The 27,951-nt window shown below is 51.0% G+C and overlaps 2 protein-coding genes across 9 annotated transcripts in view; one reads left to right on the forward strand and one right to left on the reverse strand.

The window, feature by feature from the left end:
• Window positions 1-12,392, forward strand: part of PPARA (peroxisome proliferator activated receptor alpha) — a 66,670-nt gene extending 54,278 nt beyond the window's left edge. For both annotated transcript variants that reach the window (XM_068970205.1, XM_068970204.1), the window contains exons 6-8: window positions 758-960; window positions 7,240-7,687; window positions 11,797-12,392. In XM_068970205.1, coding sequence (XP_068826306.1) covers window positions 758-960; window positions 7,240-7,687; window positions 11,797-12,044 — 899 coding nt within the window. In that variant the 3' untranslated portion in view covers window positions 12,045-12,392. The remainder of the gene's footprint in view (window positions 1-757; window positions 961-7,239; window positions 7,688-11,796) is intronic.
• Window positions 12,393-19,211: 6,819 nt separating this feature from the next.
• On the reverse strand, window positions 19,212-27,891 carry CDPF1 (cysteine rich DPF motif domain containing 1). Of its 7 annotated transcripts, XR_011144825.1 has the most exons (6): window positions 27,056-27,255; window positions 22,720-22,832; window positions 21,734-21,845; window positions 21,076-21,191; window positions 19,964-20,132; window positions 19,665-19,769 (listed from the first exon to the last, which is right to left on the reverse strand). XR_011144825.1 is itself a non-coding variant. In XM_068970817.1 (5 exons), exons 1-4 carry the CDS (start codon window positions 27,125-27,127, stop codon window positions 21,123-21,125), a joined length of 366 nt encoding a protein of 121 aa, XP_068826918.1. In that variant the 5' UTR covers window positions 27,128-27,255; the 3' UTR covers window positions 19,648-19,769; window positions 21,076-21,122. The 7 variants fall into 7 exon arrangements, 6 of the variants coding, with proteins under 6 accessions (XP_068826914.1, XP_068826916.1, XP_068826913.1 ...); XM_068970817.1 differs by lacking the exon at window positions 19,964-20,132 and having other exon boundaries at window positions 19,648-19,769; XM_068970818.1 differs by lacking the exons at window positions 19,665-19,769; window positions 19,964-20,132 and adding an exon at window positions 20,538-20,564.
• Window positions 27,892-27,951: the final 60 nt, after the last annotated feature.

The raw sequence follows: 27,951 nt of genomic DNA on the forward strand, positions 1-27,951 counted from the left end.
AAATCCAGTAGAGCCCTTGGAATTATGGTTAGAAACTTCAAATGGTGAAACTTGGATATAAGATTTTGCAACCAATTGGAAATCACAGTGATAATGTTCAGATCATATATATGAAGTGTGTGCCATTTCAAACATTTCACCATATTATAAGCTTAATTATATTCAGTCATACTCTTATTTTAATTATTACTATTATTTTTGGCCAAGCCATGTGGTATGTGGGATCCTTTCCCAACCAGGGATCAAACCCACGCCCCCTGCATTGGAAGCGTGGAGTCCTAACCACTGGGCCGCCAGGGAAGGCCCCCTACTTTTATTTTAAAACATGCCAATTACTACATGAAAGGAAGTTTAAAATAATGTCCATAAGAGTTGCGTGTCTACCTTCTGAGAAGGAAAAAGGTAATAGTTAACTCCTTCTAAGGCTCACTTTCATCTCCTTGATTGAAAGGGTCAATTATATACTTAATAACATGAAGTGACCTTGAGCCAGTCCTGTTGATGAAGTGAGTAATGGTGCTAATTTTTACTTTAACCTTTTGGTTTTAAAAGTCTAGGATATATGGGCTGTGAGTAGCATGCTCACCGCTCCACAGGGAGAAAGCTGAGTCGTGAAATGTGTTCTAACTTCCTGCTAATGTTCGCCCACAGTTTGGCCCATAGTGTGAACTTTCCCTGCAGCTGTCAGCCACCACTCCCCATTATGTCCTTCGTTTCTCTGTTTTCCATGATTCCGTGTCTCCCCTCCGACCCCCAGCGATTCGTTTTGGACGAATGCCAAGATCTGAAAAAGCAAAATTGAAGGCAGAAATCCTTACGTGTGAACATGACCTAGAAGATTCCGAAACCGCAGATCTCAAGTCTCTGGCCAAGAGGATTTATGAGGCCTACTTGAAGAACTTCAACATGAACAAGGTCAAGGCCCGGGTCATCCTTGCCGGGAAGACCAACAACAATCCGGTGGGTGGCTCTGCTCTGTTTGTTACAGTCTGACGGGCTCCCTGGGCAACCCGTCAGCTAGAGTCGTAGCAGAGGGTGGAGGAGGTATGTTCTGAATGTTGAGAAAATATTTATCCCCAAGGCCAACGACAGACAATGCAATGGAAACATTTTCGTTCAGAGACTATGAAACTCAGCCTGACAGCAATTCCCATCCATTTGATCCACCTCAAAGCTCCCAGCAACCAAGTTAGTATAATGACTGTGTAATTAATGTGCCCAAAACCTCTGTTTAATAGTTTACCAGATTCTAGAGCTGTATCAGTGATTTTTTTTTAAAATCTCAGAAAATGAAACCATTCCCTTCTGACTCAAAATGTGCCCTTATATCCTTGCTCCTAAAAAAATACTCTCTCCTCTCCAGTGTGCCCCCTTCCTACCCACCCCTCATCATCTTTTTCTCTAGTGAGAAGCAAATGACATCTCCAGGCTTAGAAGGGGTCCTTTTGTTTTCAGTAACTTTATTTTCACTGTCTTTTGGACAGTTCTGGACCTTCTTGGGAGCAACTGAGAATGCCCCTTGTGGGCGCTGACACTTGCCTGCCCAGCCTAGTGCCACCCGGCCCCAACCCAGTCCCCACCCGGTCCCCACCCCACAGCGAGCCCAGCCTCTGTCTCCGTTACAGGACTGATCTCACGGTGGCCTTCAAAGCGGGGCATGGCCCGAGGTTGGCAAATCAAGACGTTCTGCCTCTTCCCTATGGGCGTGGTGCAACAGGTTTAATTTGTACTAATGAGTAGCTTGAAGCCATCCCTATTGGGAATTACAAGCTGGAACTTTTAGTCACAGGAAAATAAAGGATTTCACAAGCTGCTTACTTTCATGAAGACACCCACCGTCTTTTCTACTGAGTCTTTTCATTCTTTGGTGATTTCTCCAGTGAAATAGGCTGAGGTAATTTAGAAGGGTTTGAGTGAACTCTCGTTAAATTGGTAAAGCTGCACCCATGCTGGGCCAGCACAGACTCAATCCTTCCCACATCACTGGGGTGAAAGCAAAGTAACCTTTTCACCTTTGAATTTCTACCCTGGAAATGATTGGTATAGCCCCAAGTTGTTGTTGTGCAGTTGCTAAATCATGTCCGGCTCTTTGCGACCCCACAGACTGCAGCACACCAGGCTTCCCTGTCCTTCACCATCTCCCAGAGTTTGCTCACTCATGTCCATTGAGTCAGTGACACCATCCAACCATCTCATCCTCTGTCGTCCCCTTCTCTTGCCTTCGATCTTTCCCAGCATCAGGGTCTTTTCCAGTGAGTCAGCTCTTCCCATCAGGTGGCCAGAGTATTATAACTTCAGCCTCAGCATCAAGTCCTTCCAGTGAACAGTCAGGGTTGATTTCCTTTCGGATTGACTGGTTTGATCTTGTAGTCCAGATTTTTTATCTCTTTGAATCTTTTGACATGTTGCTGAGATCTTCTACTTCTCCCTTGGGTTTCCAGAATGTAAAGCAGACTTAAAAGTCATCTTTATTCTGAGCCAAGCACTCTTCTTTAATACTAACTTGGTTTCCGCAGAGTATCTTTCCCGTATCCCACTGAGGTCCGTGCACTCCGAGGAGGAGCCCGTCACCCAAGGCCAGTGGGAACCTGGACAGTTGAGGACTGTCACACAGTGACTTGGGGAGTAGACAAGTAGTCTAGGATTAGGTCTCACTGGATGGGAAAAATGGAGAGCAGGATATGGCTAAGGGTCCGTCGCTTGCTTCTGCACCCACCTCCAAACCGCAGCATCACGGGTACCAGTTTGAAAGGGAGTGTCCAGGGAACAGTGACTGCCTTTGATGACCCTGTTTGCTCCCAGGTGGGCTCACTTCCCGCCCCATGCCCCGCATACATGGAGACGTGGCCCTTCCTGTCTTCCTGGCCTGCCCAGGGCACGCCAGAGCTTGGAGCATCCAGCTCAGGGCCACGGTCTCTGCTACTCCATCTGTGCTCAGACAGAGGCAGAGCTGCCCAGGCACGGCGGGTCTCGGACTGACACCCCCTCCCACCACACCCTGGGGTCTGGCCTGCTGTGCTGCGTTGAAATGTTATACCTATAACTTCAGTTGTCAGTAGGCTGAAAAACATACTGTTTTATATTGAGAAATGTGTAGTAAAACCTCATCAAGAGCTTATTAGATAATGTCATCCCAAGCAATTCTTCCAAATAACTCACAATTAAATTTCTCCTAAAAGATGGTGCTGCCTAAGTTTTCACAGAAAATGCTCTTTGAATGTGTTTCAGAAATGAACTCTTATAAGGAATATCATTAACACACATAGAACACTTCAAGTGGCAAAAAAAAAAGTATCTGTGAGGGGAGCCTTCTGGACTTGGCCCAGAGTGATCTGGGGGGAGCTTCCCAGGTGGCACTAGTGGGAGCCGCCCGCCCGTGCGGGAGACCTAACGAGACAAGGGTTTGACCCCTGGGCATGGCAACCCACTCCAGGATTCTAGCCTGGAGAATTCCTTGGACAGAGGAGCCTGGCAGGGTACAGTCCATGGGATCGCAAAGAGTCGGACATGACTGAAGGGACTTAGCATGCATGCACGCACAGTTCTGAGGGGAAAGTGGGCAGCTTTCTGCCTTGTACTGTTTAAACTTTTTATGATGTGCTTCATTGATTTGAAACGACCACTTGTAACATCAGATATATTCATATTCAAGCTTGAGTAGAAAAGGCACATTCCAAAGTTAAATGAAAGCTTCCAGGACTTCTAAAATAGCCTAATGGAGAATGTTTCTCAATAAAGTCTGGCAAACTGTCAAGGGTCTCGGTCTACAACTTCTGTTGGGCTGTAATAAACATGATTTTAAACGTTTGCACTTGTTTTGAATCCAAATAGTTTCTAATTTTGCCTGTTAATGAGGCCTGCCTTCTAAAACCCAACTGATAATTTTATAAAAATGAAATACTCGTTACGATCGAAGTCTTCACTTGTGAGAGAATGTTTCACGTAAACTAGTCCAGGGCTGGCGTCCTGGGTGTGTGTCCTCCCACATACCGCCCCCGCTTAGCGGGCCCTGCGCTGGCGTTTCATGCTCTCTGTCACTGTCTTGAAAGCTTTAATCGCTTCTGAGTAAGTGACTGGCATGTTGCACTGGGCCCTGAAAATTATGTAGCCAGTCTGTGCTAGTCCTGTGGAATGTCCTACCAATAATAATAGGCATTCTGCAGTCAAACAGTTCTTTTTTTTTTTCTTAATAAATTTTTTAGCAGGTGATTTCTGTTTTAAAAAATATTTATTTGGCTGCATTAGGTCTTAGTTGAGATGTGAGATCTTTCGCTGTGGGTCACAGACTCTCTAGTTTGGGCTCAGTGGTGTGGGATGTGGGATCTTAGTTTCCTGACCAGGGATTGAACTGGCGTCCCCTGCATTGCAAGGCCTTAACCATTGGACCACCAGGGAAGTCCCTAACCCCATTCTTAAAAGATAGACGGTGTATACTCATTATGTTAAAGACGCTGGCAAGACCTAATTTCATTTAGCTCAGTGTTTTTCCAGTTGTTGTTTTTTTTAACAACAAAACTCATATTTTAAAAAATTCATTGAACATTTTTATTTCTGCTGAATGTGCTTTTAAAAAGTTAGTGATCTGCATAAAGTCAAGGTGGACTTATATTGTATTTTCTGCAATTGAGGAAACACTGCCATGTATTCTTTGAAAATATTTTTCTAGTCCACTTTAAATCTGAGCTCTAACTTCATAGAAACTGCCCCCAAACTTTCCTCCCAAAATGGTCAACCTGGCCTGCTTGTAAAGTCTTTGGAAAAAGATAGTTTTAGTCTTTCTCCATCAAACCTGAGATTGCTAGAAATTTGGCTTTAAGTTTCGTATTCAGGATGTTTGCAGCCCTTCACAGATAATTTAAAAAATACTTCCTTGCCTCAGATGCGAAATCAGATCTTTTTTTTTTTTTTTTTTTTGGTCCAAGACTATCTTGCAAATTCTAATTCTGTTTAGACATTTCAAAGAGTGCGTCAGATTACCCCGGCACCTCCGCCTCTGTGCCAGGTACACCCCACAGGTGCCCTGCAGGTGGCTCCCGATGCTCGTGAGCCCAGAAAGGGCACATGTCATGCCGTGGGGCCCGGAGGCTCTGTCAGTGATGTGATCTGCCCACTTGCAGAGTGGTTCTTAAAATCACTGGGCTGCTCGTCCACTCAGCGTTTGTCCAGCGGGGACTGAACATAACGCCTCAGCCTGCTTCATCGCCGGCCTGTGGAAGAGTCAGCGAGCTCCCCCGGAGGCTGCCATTTCTCCTGTCCGCAGAAAGATCTGGCTGCATTTCAGCTGCAGGGTTTATCTGTGCCTGTTTTCCCGAGCCCCACCAGATACACCATCTCTTCTGCGCACACTGGCTCCGAATCCACGGCCCACCATCTCGTCTGTCCTCCACTGTGCTAGTCGCTGTCTTGTCCGACTCTTTGTAACCCCGTGGACTGCAGCCAGCCAGACTCCTCTGCCCATGGGATTTTCCAGGCAAGAACAGTGGAGTGGGTTGCCATTCCCTTTTCCAGGGGATCTTCCCGGCCTAGGGATCGAACCTGGGTGTCCTGCATTCAAGGCCGTTTCCTTACCATCTGAGCCACCGGGGAAGCCCACTAGATCTTTATAAAATGATAGGATGGGTGGGTTTAGATGCACATGGTGAGGCCACACTTAGGGAGCTGCCTCAAGCATTTGGAGATTGTGGAGACTGTCTCAGAATGTGGAGCAGTGGTGGGGAGATTTCAGTCTTCTGCACCAGGAAAGGGGCTCCTGTGAGGCTTTCCGGTTTATCCCCAGAGAGCAAGGGTTTAGCAGTGCTTGTCCGTTTACTTCAACACAGATGCCAACTTTCTGAGTGACATTTATTTACACGCAAAATTCATTCATTCAGTAGTGCTGGATAAGGATGGTTATCTCTAACGTCCATAAAATGGAAAAACTAAGAATTACTGTATGGATAATTTCCCTGGAGGAGGGCATGGCAACCCACTCCAATATTCTTGCCTGGAGAATCCCATGGACAAGAGGAGCCTGGCAGGGCTATGGTCCATGGGGTCACAAAGAGTCGGATACGGCTGAAGCAACTTAGCACGCATGCACGTAATGAATAATTTACCAAGTGAAAGTGAAGTTGCTCAGTCGTGTCCAACTCTTTGCAATCCTATAGACTGTAGCCCGCCAAGTTCCTCCATCTGTGGGATTTTACAGGCCAGAATACTGGAGTAGGTTGCCATTTCCCTCTCCAGGGCATCTTCCTGACCCAGGAATCAAACCTGGGTTTCCTGCATTGCACGGAGATTCTTTACTGTCTGAACCACCAGGAAATCCCAACTTACCAAAAGTTCATTGTTAAAATAGAACATATTCCCCAATGATCAGTGACTATGATCATTTCATTTGTTTTATCACTTTTCATTCATTTAAATATGACTTTGCCAAAATAAATACTAGGATTTGTTTTTTTTAGAGTCTCTGAAATAAATGAACCATTATTGTTTATAGCTCAGGGCTCGAAGCCCTTGTAGCTCAGGGCTTCCCTTGTAGCATAGTCGGTAAAGAATCTGCCTGCAGTGTAGGAGACTCAGGTTCGATTCCTGGGTGGGAAGATCCCCTGGAGAAGGAAATGACTACCCACTCCAGTATTCTTGCCTTGAGAATCCCATGGACAGAGGAGCCTGGTGGGCTACAGTCCATGGGGTCGCAAGAGTCAGACACAACTTAGCAACTAAACCACCACCATCATTGTTTATAGAAAAAAAAAGAATTATTCTAATGATTGGCTATTGCAGTAGTATTTGGGAATCCAGAGAAAATTATCAAATATTTAGAGTGGTTTGCTAATATTCTCTTTCCTGTGAGCTTTATTGCCAAAATCAGTACTTTACTTTGTTGCTGTTGGCCGTGCTGCAAGGCATGCAGGATCTTAGTTCCCTGACCAGGGACTGAACCCGGGCCCAAAGCTGTGGAATCACGGAATCCTAACCACTGGACTGCCAGGGAGGTCCTTCACCTCCTTAGCAATGAAATCCCCCCCCAGTTCCAGGCGATGATGATGACTGTCTTTCTGATGTATATTGTCCGCTACTGAACGTCTTTTCACCCCCAGCCGATTCTGAGGCTGTCTAAGGGCGGGGACTGTGTCGTGCACGTACTTTGCTTCTCAGGCGGCTGAACTTCAGGGGCTACCCATCAGTTTGATGATAATTAAGAAGACAGCTTGTCACCAGTCGTCCAACTTATTCCAGTGTCTTGGTTTCCAGCCCTTCGTCATCCACGACATGGAGACGCTGTGCATGGCCGAGAAGACCCTGGTGGCCAAGCTGGTGGCCAACGGCATCCAGAACAAGGAGGCGGAGGTCCGCATCTTCCACTGCTGCCAGTGCACGTCCGTGGAGACCGTCACCGAGCTCACGGAGTTCGCCAAGTCCATCCCGGGGTTTGCAAGCTTGGACTTGAATGACCAAGTCACCCTGCTGAAGTATGGAGTTTACGAAGCCATATTTGCGATGCTGTCTTCTGTGATGAACAAAGACGGGATGTTGGTAGCCTATGGGAATGGCTTCATAACCCGTGAGTTCCTTAAAAGCCTAAGAAAACCCTTCTGTGATATCATGGAGCCCAAGTTCGACTTTGCAATGAAGTTCAATGCACTGGAGCTGGACGACAGTGATATTTCCCTCTTTGTGGCTGCTATCATTTGCTGCGGAGGTAAGTCGCTGATTTCGCGTCAGTGCCAGGGCATTTACAGCCTCCCGTCTTGAGAACCCAGCAGCGGTGAATCCAACGTGAGTGGCACGGAGCCACCGCTTGGGGCAGGTGGGGAGGGCGTCCGAGCTCCCACAGTGACACTAACCAGGATTCAGTGAGAATGAGATCCATGTTGGATCATATTGTAGCAAAGGTAATTTTTCCTGTCTCAGAGCTTTAACTTTTTAACAATTCTTATTTTACACTGGAGTATAGTTGGTTTATAGTCTTGTTAGTTTCAGGTGTGAGGCGAAGTGATTCAGATACCCATACACATACGTCTGTTCTTTTTCAGATTACTTTCTCATTTAGGTGGTTACAGGATAAGAGTCCCCTGTGCTGCACAGGAGGTCTGTTGATTATTTTATATATGGCAGTGTCTCCATGTTACTTTATATAAAACACATTATCCGCCTACCAAACAGGAGATGTGGGTTCAATCCGTGGGCCAGGAAGGTCCCACAGAGATGGAAATGGCAACCCAGCAGAGCCTCTTGGGCTACAGCTCATGGGGTCCCAGAAGAGCTGGGCACGACCGAGTGGCTGAGTAACAAGACGGCGACACACTTGTGCCACAGTGACATGTCCCACCTGTAACTGCGTGAATGATAGTTGGTCTGTAACAGGGTGCGGTATGTCAGGCTCCCCTGGTGGCTCAGACAGTAAGGAATCCGCCGGCAGTGCAGGAGACCTGGGCTTGACCCCTGGGTCAGGAAGATCCCCTGGAGGGGGGAATGGCAGCCCACTGCAGTAATAAAGTATATTAGGGGCATTCTCCTGGTGGCTCAGCTGTAAAGAATCCATTTGTCAATGCAGGAGATGCGGGTTCGATCCCTGGGTTGGGAAGATCCCCTGGAGAAGGAAATGGCAACCCACTCCAGTACTCTTGCCTGGGAAATCCCATGGACAGAGGAGCCTGGTGGGCTACAGTCCACGGGGTTGCAAAGAGTTGGGCATGACTGAGTGACTAAACAACAGCAAAATATATTAGGGATCATTAGTAATTAATATTTAGTGATATCTCTTATTATCATGGGCTTCCCTTGTGGCTCAGCTGGTAAAGAATCTGCCTGCAATGTGGGAGACCTGGGTTTGATCCCTGGGTTGGGAAGATGCCCTGGAGAAGGGAAAGGCCACCCACTCCAGTATCCCAGCCTGGAAAATGCCATGGACTGTAGAGTCCATGGGGTCGTAAAGAGTCGGACACGACTAAGTGACTTTCACTTTCATTATTATCATATCCACTATTATATATCAGATATAATCGTAGTAATATTACAATGTATATGTTATAATAACACCATCATATTCAGTCAGCCCTCCATACTTGTCAGTTCTGCACCTGCAGAGTCAACATGCAGAAAAAAAAATTCCAGAAGGTTCCAAAAAACAAAGCTTCAATTTGCCACACACTGGCAACTATTCACATACTGTTTACACTGCCTGAGGCATTACAGGTGGGCTAGAGGTGATGCCATATGTTTGGGAGGATGTGCACGGGTTATGTGCCGTTTTATGTAAGGGGTTTGAGCTTTCATGGATTTGGGTGTTGCAGTTCAGTTCAGTTCGGTCTCTCAGTCGTGTCCGACTCTTTGTGACCCCATGAACTGCAGCATGCCAGGCTTCCCTGTCCATCACCAACTCCCAGAGCTTGCTCAAACTCATGTCCATTGAGTCGGTGATGCCATCCAACCGTCTCATCCTCTGTCGTCTCCTTCTCCTCCCGCCTTCAATCTTTCCCAGCATCAGGGTCTTTTCAAATGAGTCAGCTCTTTGCCTCAGGTGGCCAAAGTACTAGAGTTTCAGCCTCAGCATCAGTCCTTCCAATGAACACCCATCTCCTTTAGGATGGACTGGTTGGATCTCCTTGCGGTCCAAGGGACTCTCAAGGGGTCCTGGAACAATCCACACAGATACCGTGGGACGACCGTGTTATAACTGTTCTTATCATTTTGTATCCATCTTGCAGACAGTGTTCTATAAAGTGCCCCACGGTCATTAGTGCACTTGCTGTCTGTGCTGGTATACTTGTGCGATTTCATAATGAAAAGCATCAGCAGCTAGCTAACAGGCATGACTGCACAGCATGCTTTGCCAGAGGAAACGGATTCCAGTGAAGGAAAACCTGGGCCTCTGTGCGGGGAGCTGGCTCTGCAGAATTTTGGCTCAGCCTCATGTTCCTTTAAATAGCCGTCCTGGGTCTAAGAAGGTCAGCCCTCTACTGTAAACTTAGCTGACCCAACCCAGCCATGAGAGCCACGGGGCCACTGCTGCCTGAAGCTGTAGTGCCCCGTGAGTCCCTTGCTCGCGGAACTGAGGCTGGCCGCAGCAGCCCCAACTCCGGACACGGAGCTGGGTGAGGGTGGCTCAGCTCCACGAGGTCTGTCCCTCTGGCCATCCAGCTGGGCCCAGTTAGGTGGAGGTAAAAAGCAGAGTGGCAAGGCAGCCGTGCATAATCTGCCACTGTCCTTTGCATGCTCAAGAAGCAGTGTGGTGGGGAAAGTGATGCATGACTGTCTATATAAGTAGTGTGACCACAGTTTTATAAAAGAAATTATAATCAGATCAGAAAAATATCTGGTGAGACATACATGAAATCTGTATGATGGGGCTACAATTATGAAGTGGGACTCACTTATTACTTTTTTAAAACTTCTCTCTTTAAAAACCTAATATTTATTTTACAATCCACCCCCCAAAGAACGACAAGTCCACATTGCGAGCAACACTTCTGAAACCCTAGTGATGTGTGGGACTCTAAAGAGAGCGCTGCCTGTTGAATACGCATGGTGAGGGCTGATCTTTCTGGGTCAAGGGCAGGATGCATGGTCTGAGCTGCCCCAGGTGCCTGATGCCCATGTCTGAGCCACCTGGGGACGCCACCTGGTGTCCACCTCACTTTTCTTGGTGCAAGCCTCACATGTCCCCTCTCCAGGTGTCCTCAGCCCCTCTCCAGCCTGTATCCATCCCCTCATTCCTTTCTGGCTCCGCCTACTTTCTGTCTGATTCATATTAGAAGGTGGGCTTCCCAGATGGCACAGTGGTAAAGAATTTGCCTGCCAATGCAAGAAACATAAGACACGGGTTCAAGCCGTAGGTCAGGAACACCCCCTGGGGAAGGAAATGGTAGCCCACGCCAGTATTCTTGCCTGGGAAATCCCATGGACAGAGGAGCCTGGCGGGCTACAGTCCATGGGGTCACAGAGTTGGACGCAACTGAGCGACTGGGCGCACATACCCACACACGTTAGACGGTACCTGTAGCGGTGCTTTATACCACATTAAACCTGTGTCGGACATAACCACACTGCTTAAATACTGTTGAAACGGAGTACCTAAGAAGATGTAGGAAGAAGGATATCATTTTCCATATTAGGCACAAGTAGGTTCACTTTCATGCATTGGAGAAGGAAATGGCAACCCACTCCAGTATTCTTACCTGGAGAATCCCAGGGACGGGGGAGCCTGGTGGGCTGCCGTCTGTGGGGTTGCATAGAGTCGGTCACGACTGAAGCGACCTAGCAGCAGCAGCAGCAGCAGGTTGTATGTATAGCTTCTACTCCTAATGTTTTGGGAGTTTTCCCCTGACAGGTGGTCATCAGATAAACTCTAAATGAAGCAGCCACCCTGTAAGGTAGCTGTGGTTTTAAGGTCATAGAAGTACTGAGAGGGACTTCCTTTGTGGTCCAGCAGCTAAGGCTCCTCGAGGCCAGTGGAGAGGGCCCAGGATCGAGCCCTGATCAGGGAACTAGATCCCACATGCCCCAGTGAAGATGGAAGATCCCGTGAGCTGCAGCCACAACCTGGTGCAACCAAATAAATAAAATACATTTAAAAAAAGAAAAGAAATATTTAGGAACGAGTATTTCTCCTGTCTGTCCCAGGCCCAGCGATTTGGGAAAAATGCAGCTCTGTCTTCTAGGCAAGTGGCCCGTGTGTAAAGGCGGCTGAGCTTTGGGTAAGAAAGGCAGAGTCCAGTCAGGATGTCTGGTTTCTCAGACTGGAAGACTGTTCTCAGCATTACCGTGCTGGTTACCCCACTCACCCTCTCTCCTCTCTCCTGAGGGTAGATCGGCCCGGCCTCCTAAACGTAGGACACATTGAGAAAATGCAGGAGGGAATTGTGCACGTGCTCAAACTCCATCTCCAGAACAACCATCCTGATGACGCCTTCCTCTTCCCCAAACTCCTGCAGAAGATGGCAGACCTGCGGCAGCTGGTCACGGAGCACGCACAGCTGGTGCAGGTGATCAAGAAGACGGAGTCGGACGCCGCCCTGCACCCGCTGCTGCAGGAGATCTACAGGGACATGTACTGACGGCCCGGGCGCGCGCGCGGGGAGGCACTTCTCCCGGGCGCGCGCGCGGGGAGGCGCTTCTCCCGGGCGCGCGCGCGCGGGGAGGGGCTTCTCGCGGGTTTTCAGAGGCGGCGGCGCTACAGAGGAGAGACGGGAGCAACGCAGCTTTGCACAAATGTCCCCCATGGAAACCTTGGAACAACGGGAGGTTTACTGCCTAGGTAACCGGAAGGCTACTCCACGTTTCTTTTTTGTAACCACTTCTGAGAGCAGTGCAGAGTCTTGAAATGCTGGTGAGAAGCAGCTACTAGTCAGGACTTGGGAAATGAGGGGGAATGGTGTTCAGCGGTCTGATTTTTAATGTGCCTGATGTGAATCAGTGCAGATTTCTTTATATCGTGTTAGGAATTTGCCAGTGAATTAACCTCAAAATACGTGGTCTCTCTTCCCTTTTTACCCCTTTTTGACTGTTATGCTCTTTTTTAATTTTGAAAACTAATCAGCACTTTTTAATTTTTATAATCCTGTAAACATAGATGTCTCCAAAGGTTAAGTATTTTAAAAGCAGCGAAATATTTATTTGGAAGACTTCGGTTCTGTTTCCTGAATTCGAAGAAAGACAACGTGCTATTTTTGAATCACAGGATTTAGAATGTCAAAGAATGATTTCAATAAGCTTATCGAAATGCACCGGGTGTTTCGTTTCAGTTTGCTGTTTTTGTGGTTGTAAGTAGTATGTGGAAAAGTCTGTTCCCAGGTGTGTGTAGAAGATTCCAGAAAGCCACGTCTCAAGGGCCCTCTGGACTCAATCCCCTCCCTGTTCTAAGCTGGCACCTGTGGTCAGCAGGGACAAGAGGGACTGAAATGTAGTCCACTTCTCATTCCTCTCGGCTCGGTCCCCTATCAGACCCGAATCCACCGAGCCGAGCTGTTTGGGGGCCAGGGTCGCGTCTCCATGGGCAAACTGACAAGTTATTTGTAAATCTTGCTCCAAGCCCCCTCTGGCAAGGCAGCTCCTTGGTCTTCTTCTGTTGCTTTTCTAAATATGCAGCTTTGTTTCTTTTAACCCCTATTGGTGGCAGCTGCTCCCTGGGGTGGAGAGGACAAAGTTCCTGTGACTGTATAGCGTGGGGGTGGGGCCAGGGGTCTCGCCTGGAGAATGGGCCAGGGCGGGCCAGGGTGGGGGGATGAAATGGTTTCATTTGGTCTCAGGATTCACAACAGGCTGGTGGTTTTCGGGAGGATTTCAAGAGTTGTTTCCTTTTCCAGCTACATATATAAGGTGGTTTTACCAAAATCTAAAATGTCTGATTCAGCCTTAAAGGTCAAGTTTTCAACCTCAGTCCAGTCTGGAGGCAGTGTGGATTATGGTTTTGTCTAGAGCACATGGTCCTGTCCACCACTTGGATTAACTGTCCTATCAGAGAGCTGTCAGAGTGCCTCCCCACCCCCTGGCTGGTTCAGCCCCTGGACACCTCCTGGGCCTGCAGCCTTTTTGACCCTTGACGCCCCTCTCCTCTGTCTTTGGGACATTTGGTTCTATAAGGTCTTTATTATCTGCTGTTAAAGAATGGCTAGGACTGAGTTTGAAAGTCTCCACGATCAGCATTATGATACAGAAAACTGAGACTGCAGCTTAAAAAAAAAGCAAGCCTCACAATTAGGGCGTCTTTGTACATATTACACATTCGGTGATGCTTTTATCTTTTTTTTTAAGATGCAATCAAAGGGCCTGCTGGAGACAAATGACAGCATTTCCGCTTTAGAACTGATGCCAGTCAGGGATCACCCTAAGTCAGAAAGGAGGTAAGCTGAGTCACAGGTGCGCCCATGTGCCCGCTCTTCCCTAAGATGGGCACTCCCTGGGCTGGCGAGCCTGGAGGCCCGGCTCGTGTGAGGTCTGGGGTCTCGGGCTGGATCCTGTGGGTGCCGCCTCTCGCTCTAGTGTTTCGGGACAGGTCTACTCACACAGACACGGCTTTGGAAAGTGAGGCCCAAGACTCAGGCTTTCGGAAGACTTGTCGGTCCTGTTTAGATTCTCTTAGGATCTATCTGAAACAGCTCCTAGCTCATGCTTGCTGTTGAACAAGCTGACTGCCGGCCCAGGCTCTGCATCCACGGTGTCAGCGAGCATCTGGTCCTCTTGGGGTCCGGCCAGACCACCAGGGAAGCCCATGGTGAAGCTGCAGAGGACCTTGGCCTTAAAGCAACCTGACACTGTTCACTTGCTAATAAGAAGAAATTCACTTGAAATAACAGAGCCACTCATTGCCACTCGGAGTATCTGGGGTCACACAATCAAAGATTTCTCCGAGCACTGATAGTCAAATTATGGATGAATTATTCACCAGTTTAGTATATGGTAGTGTTTCAAACAGGAGCTATGGAAGGAGCACGCTTCTTGCTTGTGGTATTTTAGCAGACATCAGCATAAGGTCCGGTGGAAGCGGGTTCCAGAAACCTCAGACAACGAGTGTAGAGCCAGCTGCCCGCGGTCCTGGATGCAGGTCATGGCGAGACTCCTTTTTCCACCTTGATCCGCTCTTAAGCCATCGTTTAAACCTGGTTCTTCGTTCCCTCACTTACCACCAAGTGCCAAACTCCCCAGAGGCCGCAGACTACTGGGGACCTTTGTCTGGACAGGTGGACCATGGGGCTCCTCCGGGCCGCCTGGCTGCCCCCCAGTGGCCCTCCTCTCTGCCTCCTGGGCATTTCTGGTTGGGGGTCCCACGGGCTCACTTCTGCCCCTGCCACACTGCGAGAAGTCTGAGGGCTGCACGCGTGGACGCCGCCTCCCTGACGTCCAGTGTCAGAGGAGCAGTTTGACAACAGCCCTGCCTACTGCCCGCCTGGCCCCCGGGAACCCTGTGACCTCTACACAGCTCTCTGGGAAGAGGGGCTCAAAGCATCTTCCCAAAGAGGATACACGCATAGGTGTCAACAGTGACTGTGAATCAAAGGCAAAGAATTCCAGAATGCCTGAGAGCTGGCCCTGGTAAAGCAAGCCCTTCCTTCCACTTGAAGAGCATAGAACACGGCAGCCTACGATCTGAACAGAAGCTCCAGGCACAGGTAGGGCCCTTGGTTAGATGACTGATGATGAGAAAGCTATTAATTGAGCAGCTACTGTTTCCGCAAATCTGCAGCTGGACAGCCACGTCAATAGGGCTGTCACATGCCTCTATTAAATCTAAGATCCACGGAGCACTGGGGCCTTTGGCGCATCCCTAGTCAGACCGTCTGTGATCAGGGCTCAGAGACTGTGTGCCCACTGCTGCTGTGTGCACCGAGACACGGAAGCCTGTGTGGATTTTTAAAGGAAATTTCATCGTTTAAAGGGAGCCTTGGAAATTCCCCGGTGGTCCAGGGGTTAGGACTCTGTGCCTTCGCTGCCGAGGGCCCAGGTGACTGGCCCACGCAGGGCCTCCCTCCTCTACAGCTTCACCTGCTGGCCGAGGAGGAGCCTGCTCACAGGGAGATTCTGGCAGGCGAGGGCAGAGAGAGGTGTCTCTGTGCAAGCCTTCGTCAACGTGGCTCCCCGCGGCCTCCGCCCCGAGTCGCACCTGAGCCCCTCTGTGCCTGGCTCCTTTCCAGCCACTGTGACACCAGGCACATTTTGACGGCTCGCGGCCGGATGCACGACAGAGGGCTTTTTTTGTCTTGACACAATGACCACACTCGTCTCTGGAATGTCTTAAAAAGTCCTGTTTAAATATAAGTCCATTGTTTCACTAGGGAGTCAGGTGCTTCCAGCTAAGACCAACTTGGCCACTGGCCTGGCCTTCAGTAGGGGCTTCCAGGGACCCTGGAGAACCAGCAAGTGCCTCTTCAACCCGCACGGCTTCCAAAACACGGATCCTGCGAGGGAGACGTGCAGGTGCCCCCGGCTCCCCACCTGCGCCGTCAGTGCAGGCTCCGGCGTCACCTCCAGGCCTCAGACCCTCGAGGGGGTCGGACCGTGTCATCTCACCTTCCAGTGGAAACACCGGGCTCGGAAGGACTGCCTGGACGTGTGGATTGGGCCCCGGGGGTGGCTTGCTTCCCCTCTCCTGCCTCTGCATCTAAGGTGGGTGAGGGTGCTTCAGAGTGGTCCCTGGGGTTGAGTCTGCTCCCCTGGCTGCACATGTTCCTGGAGGGGTCGCTTGCTCCTTAAGCTCACAGCAGCCATGTCAATTCAAGAGAGGCAAGGAAACCGTACTGTCCCTAGATGCCACAAACTAAGACCGATGCCACCAACTGAGGGCTTCACTATCAAGAGGTGTCCAGGGAGGGTTTTCACAGCGCTGTTGCTGCAGGCACTGGACTGTATCTGTATTTGTTCTTAAGTCTTGGTCCAAGCGGGCTTACGGGGCTCCCTTGGGATGACAGATTCTCGGCAACGAAATCTCTGCCTGGAGTGGTAGCTAAGGGGACTCCTGCCTCAGCTCTCTAGACGGCACGGCCCGGGTGCAGCAGGGAGGCTCTGCAGACAGCCCCGCTGGGAGGAGCGGACCAAGGGCCGTGGCGGGGAATGCCGACCAGCCGGCCTGAGTGCTGCCGACTGCGTGCCACCGCCTGCGCATGCCCCCCCTTCCCAGGGCTGACTTTACCGGGGGCACGCTTTCCCCTGGGGAACTTCTCTCCAGGAAGATCCAACATTAGGCTCCAAAGGTTGAGGTCTGAGTGTTGGCTGAGATTTACATCTATTTTTAGGCACCATTTTTTAGCACAATTAGGAAAATGGTTCTCAACCCTCAGCCAGGGACACACACCAGAGTGAAAACAAGGGCAGCAACTCCGTCTGACTGGGAATAGAGGAGGCCCTCCTGCTTCTCCGGGAACTGCCGACGAACTGAACTGTGGTACTGGGAGTGCTCTAAGGAAAAAAAAAAAGACCACGCGTCTTCAAATTCATCTGAAGAGTTACATGACGCTTTCCATGAAGCTGTCTGTGTGGGGTGTGGCAGGTCCCTACTTCACTCCCGCTTAGAACAGAGTCCCCTGCCTGAGGCTCACTTCCACACCCCTTTTCCTGGCTTGAGGCACCCAGACTCCTCAGATCTAGACTGTCTCCTTCTCAGAATTTCAGTGAGGCAGGAAAAGTATAACCCCCTGGGGAAGAGGGGGCCACGTGATGTGGTTCAGCTGGAAGACACGGAGCCACATGCTTCTGGAATCCTCTGCACAGGACGGACCACACTGCATCCACGCCAAGGTCACATCTTGACTGAGCAACTCATAACACCGAGGACCTCGGGGCCCCTGTGGCTGTTAAATGCATTATTTGGAAAAATAAAAAAAAAGCGAAGAAATAGCAATTTTTTTACATCACAAAACAGCAAACTGAGACCTGGGTCAGGTTTTTTCATTTGAAAATGTGTTTGCTAGTTTGGGTCAAAAGTGAACAGCTTCCCTGTTTGGCCCAGAGAAGGCAGCACGGCCGCCGCCTCCTCTCTTGCCTCCCTCACCACTGCCACCCCCAGCGGTGTGGCCAGCACAGCGTCATGCCAGCCGGAGTGCAGACCAGACCCCACCACCAGCCCTGCCTCCTGGGACGGAAGGTGGGGGCCACGGGCAGAGAGGCCCTGGAGACGAGTAGCTGATCTTTTCCAGGAAAAATCATTCGGTTTGGTGAAGTTTCAGTTTAAAGGCACAGATGGCCTGGTCCTTTCATCAGGCCTAAAAAACAACGTACCTCACATGAGATGGACACCACTCACTGCCCTACAGTTACAGTATTTGTATTCGAGAATCACTTTTTTTCCCCCTACACTGTATGGTAAAAGGAACTACGTTAATAGCTATATCTTAAATACTGTGATTTGAGGTTGTGTGTTTTTTTTTAATCATAATATTTTACTAACCTACAATCATGCATCTGACAACAAACATTGGGATTCTTTCGAGATCAATGTGAACTGATGTATACTGTTTAGTAGCTTGGCTCTTGGACCTGCTGGAAACACACAAAAAAGCTGAAATGTCACAACAGAATTACAACTGCATGCGCACACAGGCCCGCCCCTCCCCGGACACCACACACGCACGCACACACGCACGCATGCACACACGTCTGAGCTCCCCTTCTCTCCTGAGCCATCTGGAATTTATCTCCCTGTAAATCTGTTCTCTTCATCATTTCGCATCTGAGCAGCACAGGCACGCCTGTCTGTCGATCAGCAAGGCAGACCCAGGTTAGAAGCCAACTTCACGCAAGCAGGGTTGGTCCCACCAGAGACGCGGAGCTTCTCCTATGGAGTAAGCAGCTGTCTGCTCTTCAGGGAATTACTACCTGGGGGCTGTTACCAAAGAGCTCTGCAATCTGAGAGATGTTGAGACAGGGACTCGCACTGGCTGCTCCTCTGGCCGCCTCCAGCGGAAGCCACAGACCCCGTGAATCTCCCGGGCGACTTGTTCCAAACCTAGGTGGGCTTCTTCCTGATGCGTGTCTGTGCCTGGGGCACACAGGCACAGAGGAAGCCTTTGCCAGACATACGGCAGAGCCACGCAGCTTCCAAAGCCAGGACTGAGTGTGACTCCTTGGTGTGTGTTGGTCCATTACTGTTCTTGGTGCCTTAATGTTCTCAAAGCATTTAGGGGCTGACAGACCCCTTGTATTTCATACTAAACAGGAGCAATTCCAAAGCAGAGCTTTTCTGGGTAGGCTCCAAATGACCTCTGTGGCTCAGCCCCCTGGATGTGATCGGTGGGGCACCTGGGGTCAGGGAAGCCAGGGTATGCAGAGGACAGCAAGTGGGATCTCCTTGGTCACTTTCCTGGTGGTCGTGCCAGGCAATTAGAAAATGGCTATAAAATAACGTTAATTTAAAAAAAAAATTGGATCTTATTCATTTTCCCTTAAGGAGACTGAACTGATCACGTATGTTAATTTCTATCCTGAACTGATGGGAACTTACATGTTTGGAATGTCCTACTGTAAGACTGATGAATGTAAAGAGTTAATTTCAGGGTACAGTATTGCCTTAATGGTTTTAAAAAATAAACTATTTTTAAAAATTATTTGCAGAGTTTTGAGTGATGCTGTGAGATGAACTGCCTGGCTGGAAAAACAAGTACCAACTATAGGTCTGCCCTGAACCCAAGCCTGAGGTTGTCTCCGCCTGTCAGGGTCCAGTAACAGAGTAGACCTGGGACAGTGCGGCCCAGAAGACAAAACCCAGCACCAACATCGTCAGTAAAAGCTCTTTATTCGTCCCCTCATCAGACATGTCTCTATCACCCCCAGGCAGTGTGCACTGGCCCTGCAGAAATTATACAATCGGACGGAGCAGTTCTGCCCACTAAGGACTGGGGCCACACGGCGAGCCCACGTCAGCGTCTCACCAGCTGCTAAGGTGGGGGCTGTGAGGGTGGGAGGCTGCGGTCCCTGAGCGCGGGCGTCTGGGGTCTGCCTGTGGGTGCCGTCTCGGCCGGCACCTGACCCTGGTATTGCTGCAGGCAGACCCCAGCCCCCTTGGGCTCCAGACACGGCTCCCACGGCCCAGAGAGAAGGCCGGCACAGCGGCTCCAGCTCGGCCCCGTCTCTGACCTGGGCCACGGAAGCCCGTGTGGCCACGAGCCCTGGGTGGGCACCGCTGCGGCCCTGGTACCCGACTGCACTCATGGTTGAGAACTGCGCTGGCTGGCAGGCCTCGTGGAGGGGACTTTCCTTTTCTCCAAGTCTTGCTGAATTTCCTGAGGGAAAGCATCCACGTTGTCCTGGACACAGGGGAGGCAAAATCTCTTCGAGTAGAATAAACTGCATTCCTGAAAGAAGGGAGGGGAGTGCTGAGTGCCACAAGAAGCCCAGTGCAACATCTCCCAGAGGGCAGCCCTTCACTGCAGGCAGGGCAGCGGGGTGAGGCAAGGCCCCCAGATACACACATCAGAGAGGAGCTGGGGGGTGTGGCCAGAGCCAGACAGCGAGAGGGAGAGTAGGGCACAGGGGCCGGGCTGCCCACCTCCAGGAGGGTGGTCCTCTTCTAAGAGAAGAGCCGGTGGGCTTCTGAGAGGGCAGTGGGGGCAAAAGAGCCAGGGCCAGAGCACGCAGGCCGTGGGAATGGTTGGGTGAGACCCGCGAAGGCGGCCAGGAGAGACGGTGCAGCCCGGCTTTTGCAGGGCAGGGTTCCACTGTGGGCCAAGGATGAGCACAAGCCAGGCCCAACGGGCTGGAAACCCGGGGTCCCTCCCTCTCCTGGCTATCACGGCGGTGAGACAGGGGCTCGGTGACACCGGTGCTAGGAGCAGCCAGGGATGGGAGGGACGGCCCACAGAGCCGGAGGCCACAGCCGAGGCTGGTCCGGGCAGGAGGTCAGAACTGCTCCACCACATACAGTGGCGAGCGTGGCACCCACTAACGCTGCACTGATTTCCGTCCGGCGCAGGGCCCGGGCCTGCCTCCCAGCTGCCCTGCAGCCAGGTGTGGCCACGTGGCTGTCTGCTCAGCGGCGTCACCACAGCTGTGTGCCACCTCCTGGTCAAGCTCTCTGAAGGAACAGGCGTGTGCGCTCCTGTCCCTTCCCACCAACGGGGATGTAGATGTGATGGTTGGAGCTGCGACTTCTGCAGGGGACCAGATGGGTCCTGCGCTGAGGACCACAGCTGTGCCCCCCCAGCCAGCGCCACTGGGCCGGGCTGTTTGTCTCATCTGTCCCGTGTATCAGGGTCCCTTCCTTCCAGGAACTTAGGTTCTGCCTCAACCAAGACAACCGTGGAGATCTGACGCCACACGGGGGCCCATCCCCTCTGTCACCAACTGCGGCCCGAACTCCCAGGGCGGCAGCCCTGGCTTCCCCCGCCTGGCCCCACTCCCGACTCCCGCTGTGTCGCGTCCACACAGGGCCTCCGCGGCGCCAGCTGCCCGTCTCCTCACATGGCCCCACAGTGGAGCGGCTCCCTCTGGGCCTTTGCCTGAGCTGAGGCTTCCTCCCACCTGCCAGTCTCATCACCTTGACTTCTGATGGATGGAGACTGGCTGTCCCAATCTGCTCTGTGACACAGCCCCCCTGCCCCTCCGCTGCTGGCCCTCGGCCCCCAGCCAGAATACTCAGGGATGCTTGGGCTGCAGAGTCACCTGGGGTAAGGGTCTACACAGCTGCACTTCCATCCGTCCTCGGGTTTTCACACAACAGGCTCAGCTAGCCCAGTGAACTGGGCAAACTCCACCTCTCCAAATCTCAGTCTCCTCCCCTGTAAAATGGGTGCGCACTGCTCTGCCTAACTAGGGCTGGGATAGGAATAAAGAAGGCATTGCTGGCAACACACGTCCCGAGCACAGGGTCTAGCACACAACAAATGCTCCAGAAAAGATGCCCCTTCCTCTGGAGGGGCCCTGGAGGACGATTAGAAAGAAGGCCACAGTCCCACGGAGGGAAGAGCACAGTGCCAGCTGCACTTGGTGGGGGAGGGGAGGCGATTAGGGGCTAAGGGGTTGGGGGGGCGGTGCAGAGCCTCCAAGAATCTCTCCTCAATCCCCACTGAGACCCTCAAACTGACCCCAGCCTGCCTGTCCCCAAGCCCTCTGTTGGCTGCAGGGACCCACCCATAATGAGGCAGAGCAGCTGCCCCCGCCAAGTGACCGTGAGGGGCCCAGGGACACCAAGGCCAGGAAAGGCTGCCGCTCACACTGCCCCTGGGAAGGGCACAAAGGTCACCTCTCCCGAGACCACTCACGTGAGGTCCCAGCCACGGGGTAAAGAGAGAAGGGCCCCAGGCACACGCGGCTTACCCACCGGGCCCACACACACCAGCCTGCCGCACATGCTGCACCTCGAGCCGACGATCAGGAATCTGCCCTTGTCGGGGGTGAAAGGGTCCCTCATCACGTAGCTCTCCTCCAGGAGGCTGCAGAACAGGAAGTGGGGGCGGAAAGGCCCGGCCTCTGCTGACAGGAACCGGGCAGCTGCACAGACCTCCCTGGTGGCTGCCCGCTGTGGGCGCTCATCGCGGGAGGGGCTGGGGCTGGGCCCCCACTGCCTCCAAGTAGTACCAGAGTGGAACAAAGGGGCCAGCCTGGGACTGAAACAAGACCTGCTCCAGGCTCCACGAACAGTCGTCGAGAGAGCGCCGCTCCTCCTCCGCCCAGAGAAGGGCTGCAGCAACTCCACTCCAGACCCCGCCTGACTCAACAGCATGGGGCTGAGGGCAGGCACGAGTCCTCTCCCCGCCCCCACAATGACGCCCACTCCCAAACGGCTTCTGCGCAGGGAGCACGTGGAGGCTGCTGGTGGGTGCCCTACTGGCCTCCAGTGCATCAGAAAGGAGACCAAGAGAGTCCTGAGGCGACACCCCCAGGATCCCCGCGGCCGGAGGGAAGAGGCCTGGCCCCCAGCACCCGTCCCACGTAATGGACTGGTCAGATCCTCACAAGGTGGCGTCTGATGAAGGACGAGCTGAAGGTCAAGAATCAAGGCCTGGGACCCACTGGCTCCACTGCAGGCCTTCCCTGGGCAGATGCTGGCCCTCAGGGCTCACTCCTACCAGAACAGGAGCCACAGGCAGCAAAGTCCACCCGAGGCTGGACCCTGGGCCCAACACGGAGGGAGGGACTGGGAGGTTCCAGAAGAGCCAGATGGCCCTTGAACCTTTCAGGTGTGGGTCACACTTCAAGCACCCAGAGCCCGGGCAGGGTGGGCCCAGACGCAACACCCAAGCTCTGTGTCAGATTCAGGCCAGCGAGCTCTGGGAAGACTCCTGGGCTGGGACCCTGGGTACTCACACGACAGACTGGCTGTCAGGGGGCTGTTGCCCCTGGTAGCTGTACGGAGCTGTTAAGGCACAGAGCTGGCACTTGAACACACCCAGGGGGTTTCGCTCTGTCTCACACGCCATCTGCAAGGCCAAGAGATGGGGTACATCACCCACAGAACCAAGCAGCACCCACATCTCAAAGTCCCCACTGCCTGCTTCTTGCCCACGGGGAGACGGGCACCACACAGACGAGGAGTCTCCAGTTCAGTCGCCCACAAGGCCTGCCCACGGCCACACACGCTCATCAGGTGTCCATCAGTTCAGGGCGCCCACAAGGCCTGCCCACGGCCACACACGCTCGTCAGGTGCCCATCAGTTCAGGGCTCCCACAAGGCCTGCCCACTGCCACACACACTCGTCAGGTGTCCATCAGTTCAGGACGACCACAAGGCCTGCTCAAGGCCACACATTCTTGTCAAGTGTGCATGAGGTAACCACCAAGATAAGACTACAGGCTAGGCCAAAAAATGAGCCTCAAACTTTAAAAGCCTGAAATCATAAAGTACCTTCTCTAACCCCTAAATAAGTCAATTAAAGTCAGTAACAAAGAGATACATGGAAAATCTCCAAATATTTGGAAATTAAATGATATATTTCTGCATAAATCATGATTCACAGAAGAAATCCCAAGAGAAATTAGAAAATAGCCTGAACTAAATGAAAACTAAAATATCAAAATATACACAATGCTGTTTAAGCTGATTTTAGAGAAATTCACAGCTTTAAATGCCTAAACTGGAAATGAAGGTTTAAAATAAGTCATCTAACTTTCTACCTTAAGAAGCTAGGAAAAGGCAAATTAAGCACAAACTACACAGAAAATAAAGAATAGAAATCAAAGAAATAGAAAATGGACAAACAATAGGAAAAAAAATCAATAAAACCAAAGCTGGTTACTTCAAAACGTCAGTAAAGTTGATAACCTCTAGGTAGACTGATCAAGACAGACAGAAAATGATACAAATTACCATAACGAGGAACAAAATAGGGGACGTCACCAAGACCACAGACATTAAGAGGGTAAGGGAATGCAGTGACATTTTCACCAAATGAACTTGACAGTTTAGATGAAATAGACACATTTCTTGGAAAAAAAAAAAAAAAACACCAATTATCAAAAGTGACTCAAAATGGAGAACCTGAAAAGACCTATATTTATTAAGAAAAGTGAATCTGTAATTTTAAATTTTACTTTAAGATGAAACAGAGCACCAGCAAAACTTCATGCCCAGATGGCTTTACCAGCAAAGTGTCAAGCATTTACAGAAGTAACAACAACCTACAGAAACGTTCAGAATTACAGAGCAGGGGGGCTTTCCTGGTGGCTCAGTAGTATGGAAGCCACCCACCAATGCAGGACACAGAGGATGGGTCCCTGATATCGGGAAGACCCCCATGTGGAGGAGCAACTGAGCCCACGCACCAGAGAGCGCGGGAGCCGCGAGTGCTGAAGCCCACGCACCAGAGCCCGCGCTCTGCAGCGAGCAGACCGCCGCAATGGGGAGCCCACACGCCACCAGCAGAGAGCAGCCCAGAAGGCCCGCGCGCAGCAAAGACCCGGTGCAGCCAGACGCAGATGCACGGATCACAGGAAAAGAAAAGCAGAGAGAGGAAGACTGCCAAAGAAATTCTGAGGCCAGTATCACATGAACAACCAAAACTGCCAGGAGTACCCTGATACCATTAACTGGACTAGACTATTAGCTGATACCTGATTAACTGATACCCAACAGCATCAACTGGAAAGACCAGAGATCTCTTCAAAAAATCAGAGATACCAAGGGAACGTTTCATGCAAAGATGGGCTCAGTCAAGGACAGAAATGGTGGACCTAACAGAAGCAGAAGATATTAAGAAGAGATTACACAGAAGAACTGTACAAAAAAGATCTTCACGACCCAGATAAGCATGATGGTGTGATCACCCACCTAGAGCCAGACATTCTGTAATTCGAAGTCAAGTGGGCCTTAGGAAGCATCACTACGAACAAAGCTAGTGGAGGTGATGGAATTCCAGCTGAGCTATTTCAAATCCTAAAAGATGATGCTGTGAAAGTGCTGCACTGAATATGCCAAGAAATTTGGAAAACTCAGCAGTGGTCATAGGATTGGAAAAGGTCAGTTTTCACTCCAATCTCAAAGATGGGTGATGCCAAAGAATATTCAAATTACTGCACAACTGCACTCATCTCACACACTACTAAAGTAATGTTCAAAATTCTCCAAACCAGACTTCAACAGTACATGAACTATGAACTTCCAGATGTTCAAGCTGGATTTAGAAAAGGCAGAAGAACCAGAGATCAAACTGCTAACATCCGCTGGATCACAGAAAAAGCAAGAGAGTTCCAGAAAAATATCTACTTCTGCCTTATTGATTATGCCAAAGCCTTTGACTGTGTGGATCACAACAAACTGTGGAAAATTCTTCAAGAGATGGGAATACCACACCATCTCACCTGCCTCCTGAGAAATCTATATGCAGGTCAAGAAGCCAACAATTAGAACCGGACAGGGAACAACGGACTAGTTCCAAATTGGGAAAGGAGTACGTCAAGGCTGTATATTGCATACACTTAACTTATATGCAGAGTATATCAGGTGAAATGCAGGGTAGATGAAGCACAGGTGGAATCAAGATTGTCGGGACAAATATCAATAACCTCAGATACACAGATGATACCACCCTTATGGCAGAGAGTGAAGAGGAACTGAAGAGCCTCTTGATGAAAGTGAAAGAGGAGAGTGAAAAACTGGCTTAAAACTCAATATTCAAAAAATTAAGGTCCTATCACTTCATAGCAAATAGATGGGGAAACAATGGAAACATTGACAGCCTTTATTTTCTTGGGCTCCATAATCACTGCAGAAGGTGATTGCAGCCATTAAATTAAAAGACACTTGCTCCTGGGAAGAAAAGTTATTACCAATCTAGACAGCATATTAAAAAGCAGAGACATTACTTTGTTGACAAAGGTCTATCTAGTCAAAGCTATGGATGTGAGAGTTCGACTATAAAGAACACTGAGCACTGAAGAATTGATGCTTCTGAACTATGGTGTTGGAGAAGACTCTTGAGAGTCCCTGGGACTGAAAGGGGATCCAACCAGTCCATCCTAAAGGAAATCAGTCCTGAATATTCATTGGAAGGAGTGATGCTGAGGCTGAAACTCCAATATTTTGGCCACCTGATGAGAACTGACTCCTTCGAAAAGACCCTGATGCTGGGAAAGATTGAAGACAGGAGAAGGGGACAACTGAAGATGAGATGGTTGGACGGCATCACCGACTCAATGGACATGAGCTTGAGCAAGTTCCAGGAGTTGGTGATGGACTGGGAAGCCTGGTGTACGGCAGTCCACAGGGTTGCAAAGAGTCAGACACAACTCAGAGACTGAACTGAACTGATTATAGGAAAACTACAAAGCTATGACAAACCTAGACAGTGTATTAAAAAGCAGAGACGTCACTTTGCTGACAAAGGTCCGTATAGTCAAAGCTATGGTCTTTCCAGTAGTCATGTAGGGATGTGAGAGATGGACCATAAAGAAGGCTAAGCGCCAAAGAATTGATGCGTTCAAACTGTGGTGCTGGAGAAGACTCTTGAGAATCCCGTGGACTGCAAGATCAAACCAGTCCATCCAAAAGGAAATCAACCTTGAATGTCCATTGGAAGGACTGATGCTGAAGCTGAAGATCCAATACTTTAGCCACATGATGTGAAGAGCCAACTCCCTGGAAAAGACCCTGATGCTGGGAAAGATTGAGGGCAGGAGGAGAAGGGGGTGACAGAAGATGAAATGGTTGGATGGCACCACCGACTCAACAGACATGAGTTTGCGCAAACTCCCAGAGATAGTGAAGGTCAGGGAAGCCCGGCGTGCTGCAATCCATGGGGTCACGAAGAATTGGACACAACTAAGTGACTCTGGGAGTTGGTAATGGACAGGGAGGCCTGGCGTGCTGCAATTCATGGGGTCGAGTAGGACACGACTGAGCTACTGAACTGAACTGAAGCCACCGAATAACAAAACAGAGCAATATCCTTCACAAGCAAAATTCTTCAGCAAAATATTAGCAAACTGAATCCAATAATACATAAGAAGCTGAGAACATCAGGGCAGACTGGATTCCACCCAGGAATGCAAACCTGGTTCAGCATTCGAAAACCAGTGAACGCAACTCAGGAGAGTAACAATACAGGAAGAAACAGGGCACCATCACTTCAGGAGACGCATAAATTATAAGCATGAGAGAATTCAACAGGATTTTACAAAATTCAAGGCTCCGAGTGCTGTTTCAAACCTTCCTGGGCATGTGAGGCCTCTTTAACTCAGGAATTATCTTTTCCCAAAGACTCCGGCGTCCACGGTCCATACAGCAGGCTGCGCTGCGTTTCGGCTTCCCTCACGCGTCCCCTGCGCTCTCCCACCTCCCGGCCTCGTTCCTGGCCTTCCTGCCGCCTGGAGGGCCTCCCTCGCGTCTCCACGTAGGGGCCTTCCCTCTGGCTGCCCTGAAATTTCTCTCTTCACCTTCGGCTTTCAGCGGTTTGAATATATATCTACTTCCCCGCCCCTCCCCCCTTTTCAACCTACTTATCCTGCTTGTGCTGCATTAAGCAGTTTGATCTGTAGTTTAGGAAAATCCTTAACCATTGTCACTTCATGGATTTCTTCCTCAGCCCCCTTCTCTCTCGCCTCCCATGGACATCTCAACCGCAAGTACGGTGAGCTCGGGTGGTGTCCCCGCGGGTCTCGGGACCTCTGGGGTCCCTCTCTTTCTGCCGCCCTGCCGTCAAGTCCACTGACTTTTCCCCCTCGGTTCTGCCCGGTCAGCCGACCGGCCCTCGGACGGCTCCCGAGCCCGCAGCGCCGCGCAGCGCGCGAACGAGCCGGGAGCAAGTTCCGCGGCCTGGCCCCACGGCGCCTGCCTCTGCCTTCAGAACCCCCGAGTTCTCCGCGGAGGAACCCAGGCCCGGCCAGGGCAGCGGGAGACGCCGGAAGGCGACGGGGGCGCGGCCGCACGCGTTCCCTCAGGGCCCGCCAGGCCGCCAGGCCGCCAGGCCGCGCCACTCACCTCCGCTGCCTCCGCGGCGGCGATGCCCAGGCCTGGGCTCATGCGCGGCCCTGACCCACGGCCGCCGTCTGCCCTGGGCGCCTGCGCGGCGGGGGCGCGGCTGCGCGGCGGGGGCGGGGCTCCGT

Source organism: Capricornis sumatraensis, chromosome 4 (genome assembly GCF_032405125.1).
Source record: "Capricornis sumatraensis isolate serow.1 chromosome 4, serow.2, whole genome shotgun sequence".
In the NCBI taxonomy this organism is placed as follows: domain Eukaryota; kingdom Metazoa; phylum Chordata; class Mammalia; order Artiodactyla; family Bovidae; genus Capricornis; species Capricornis sumatraensis.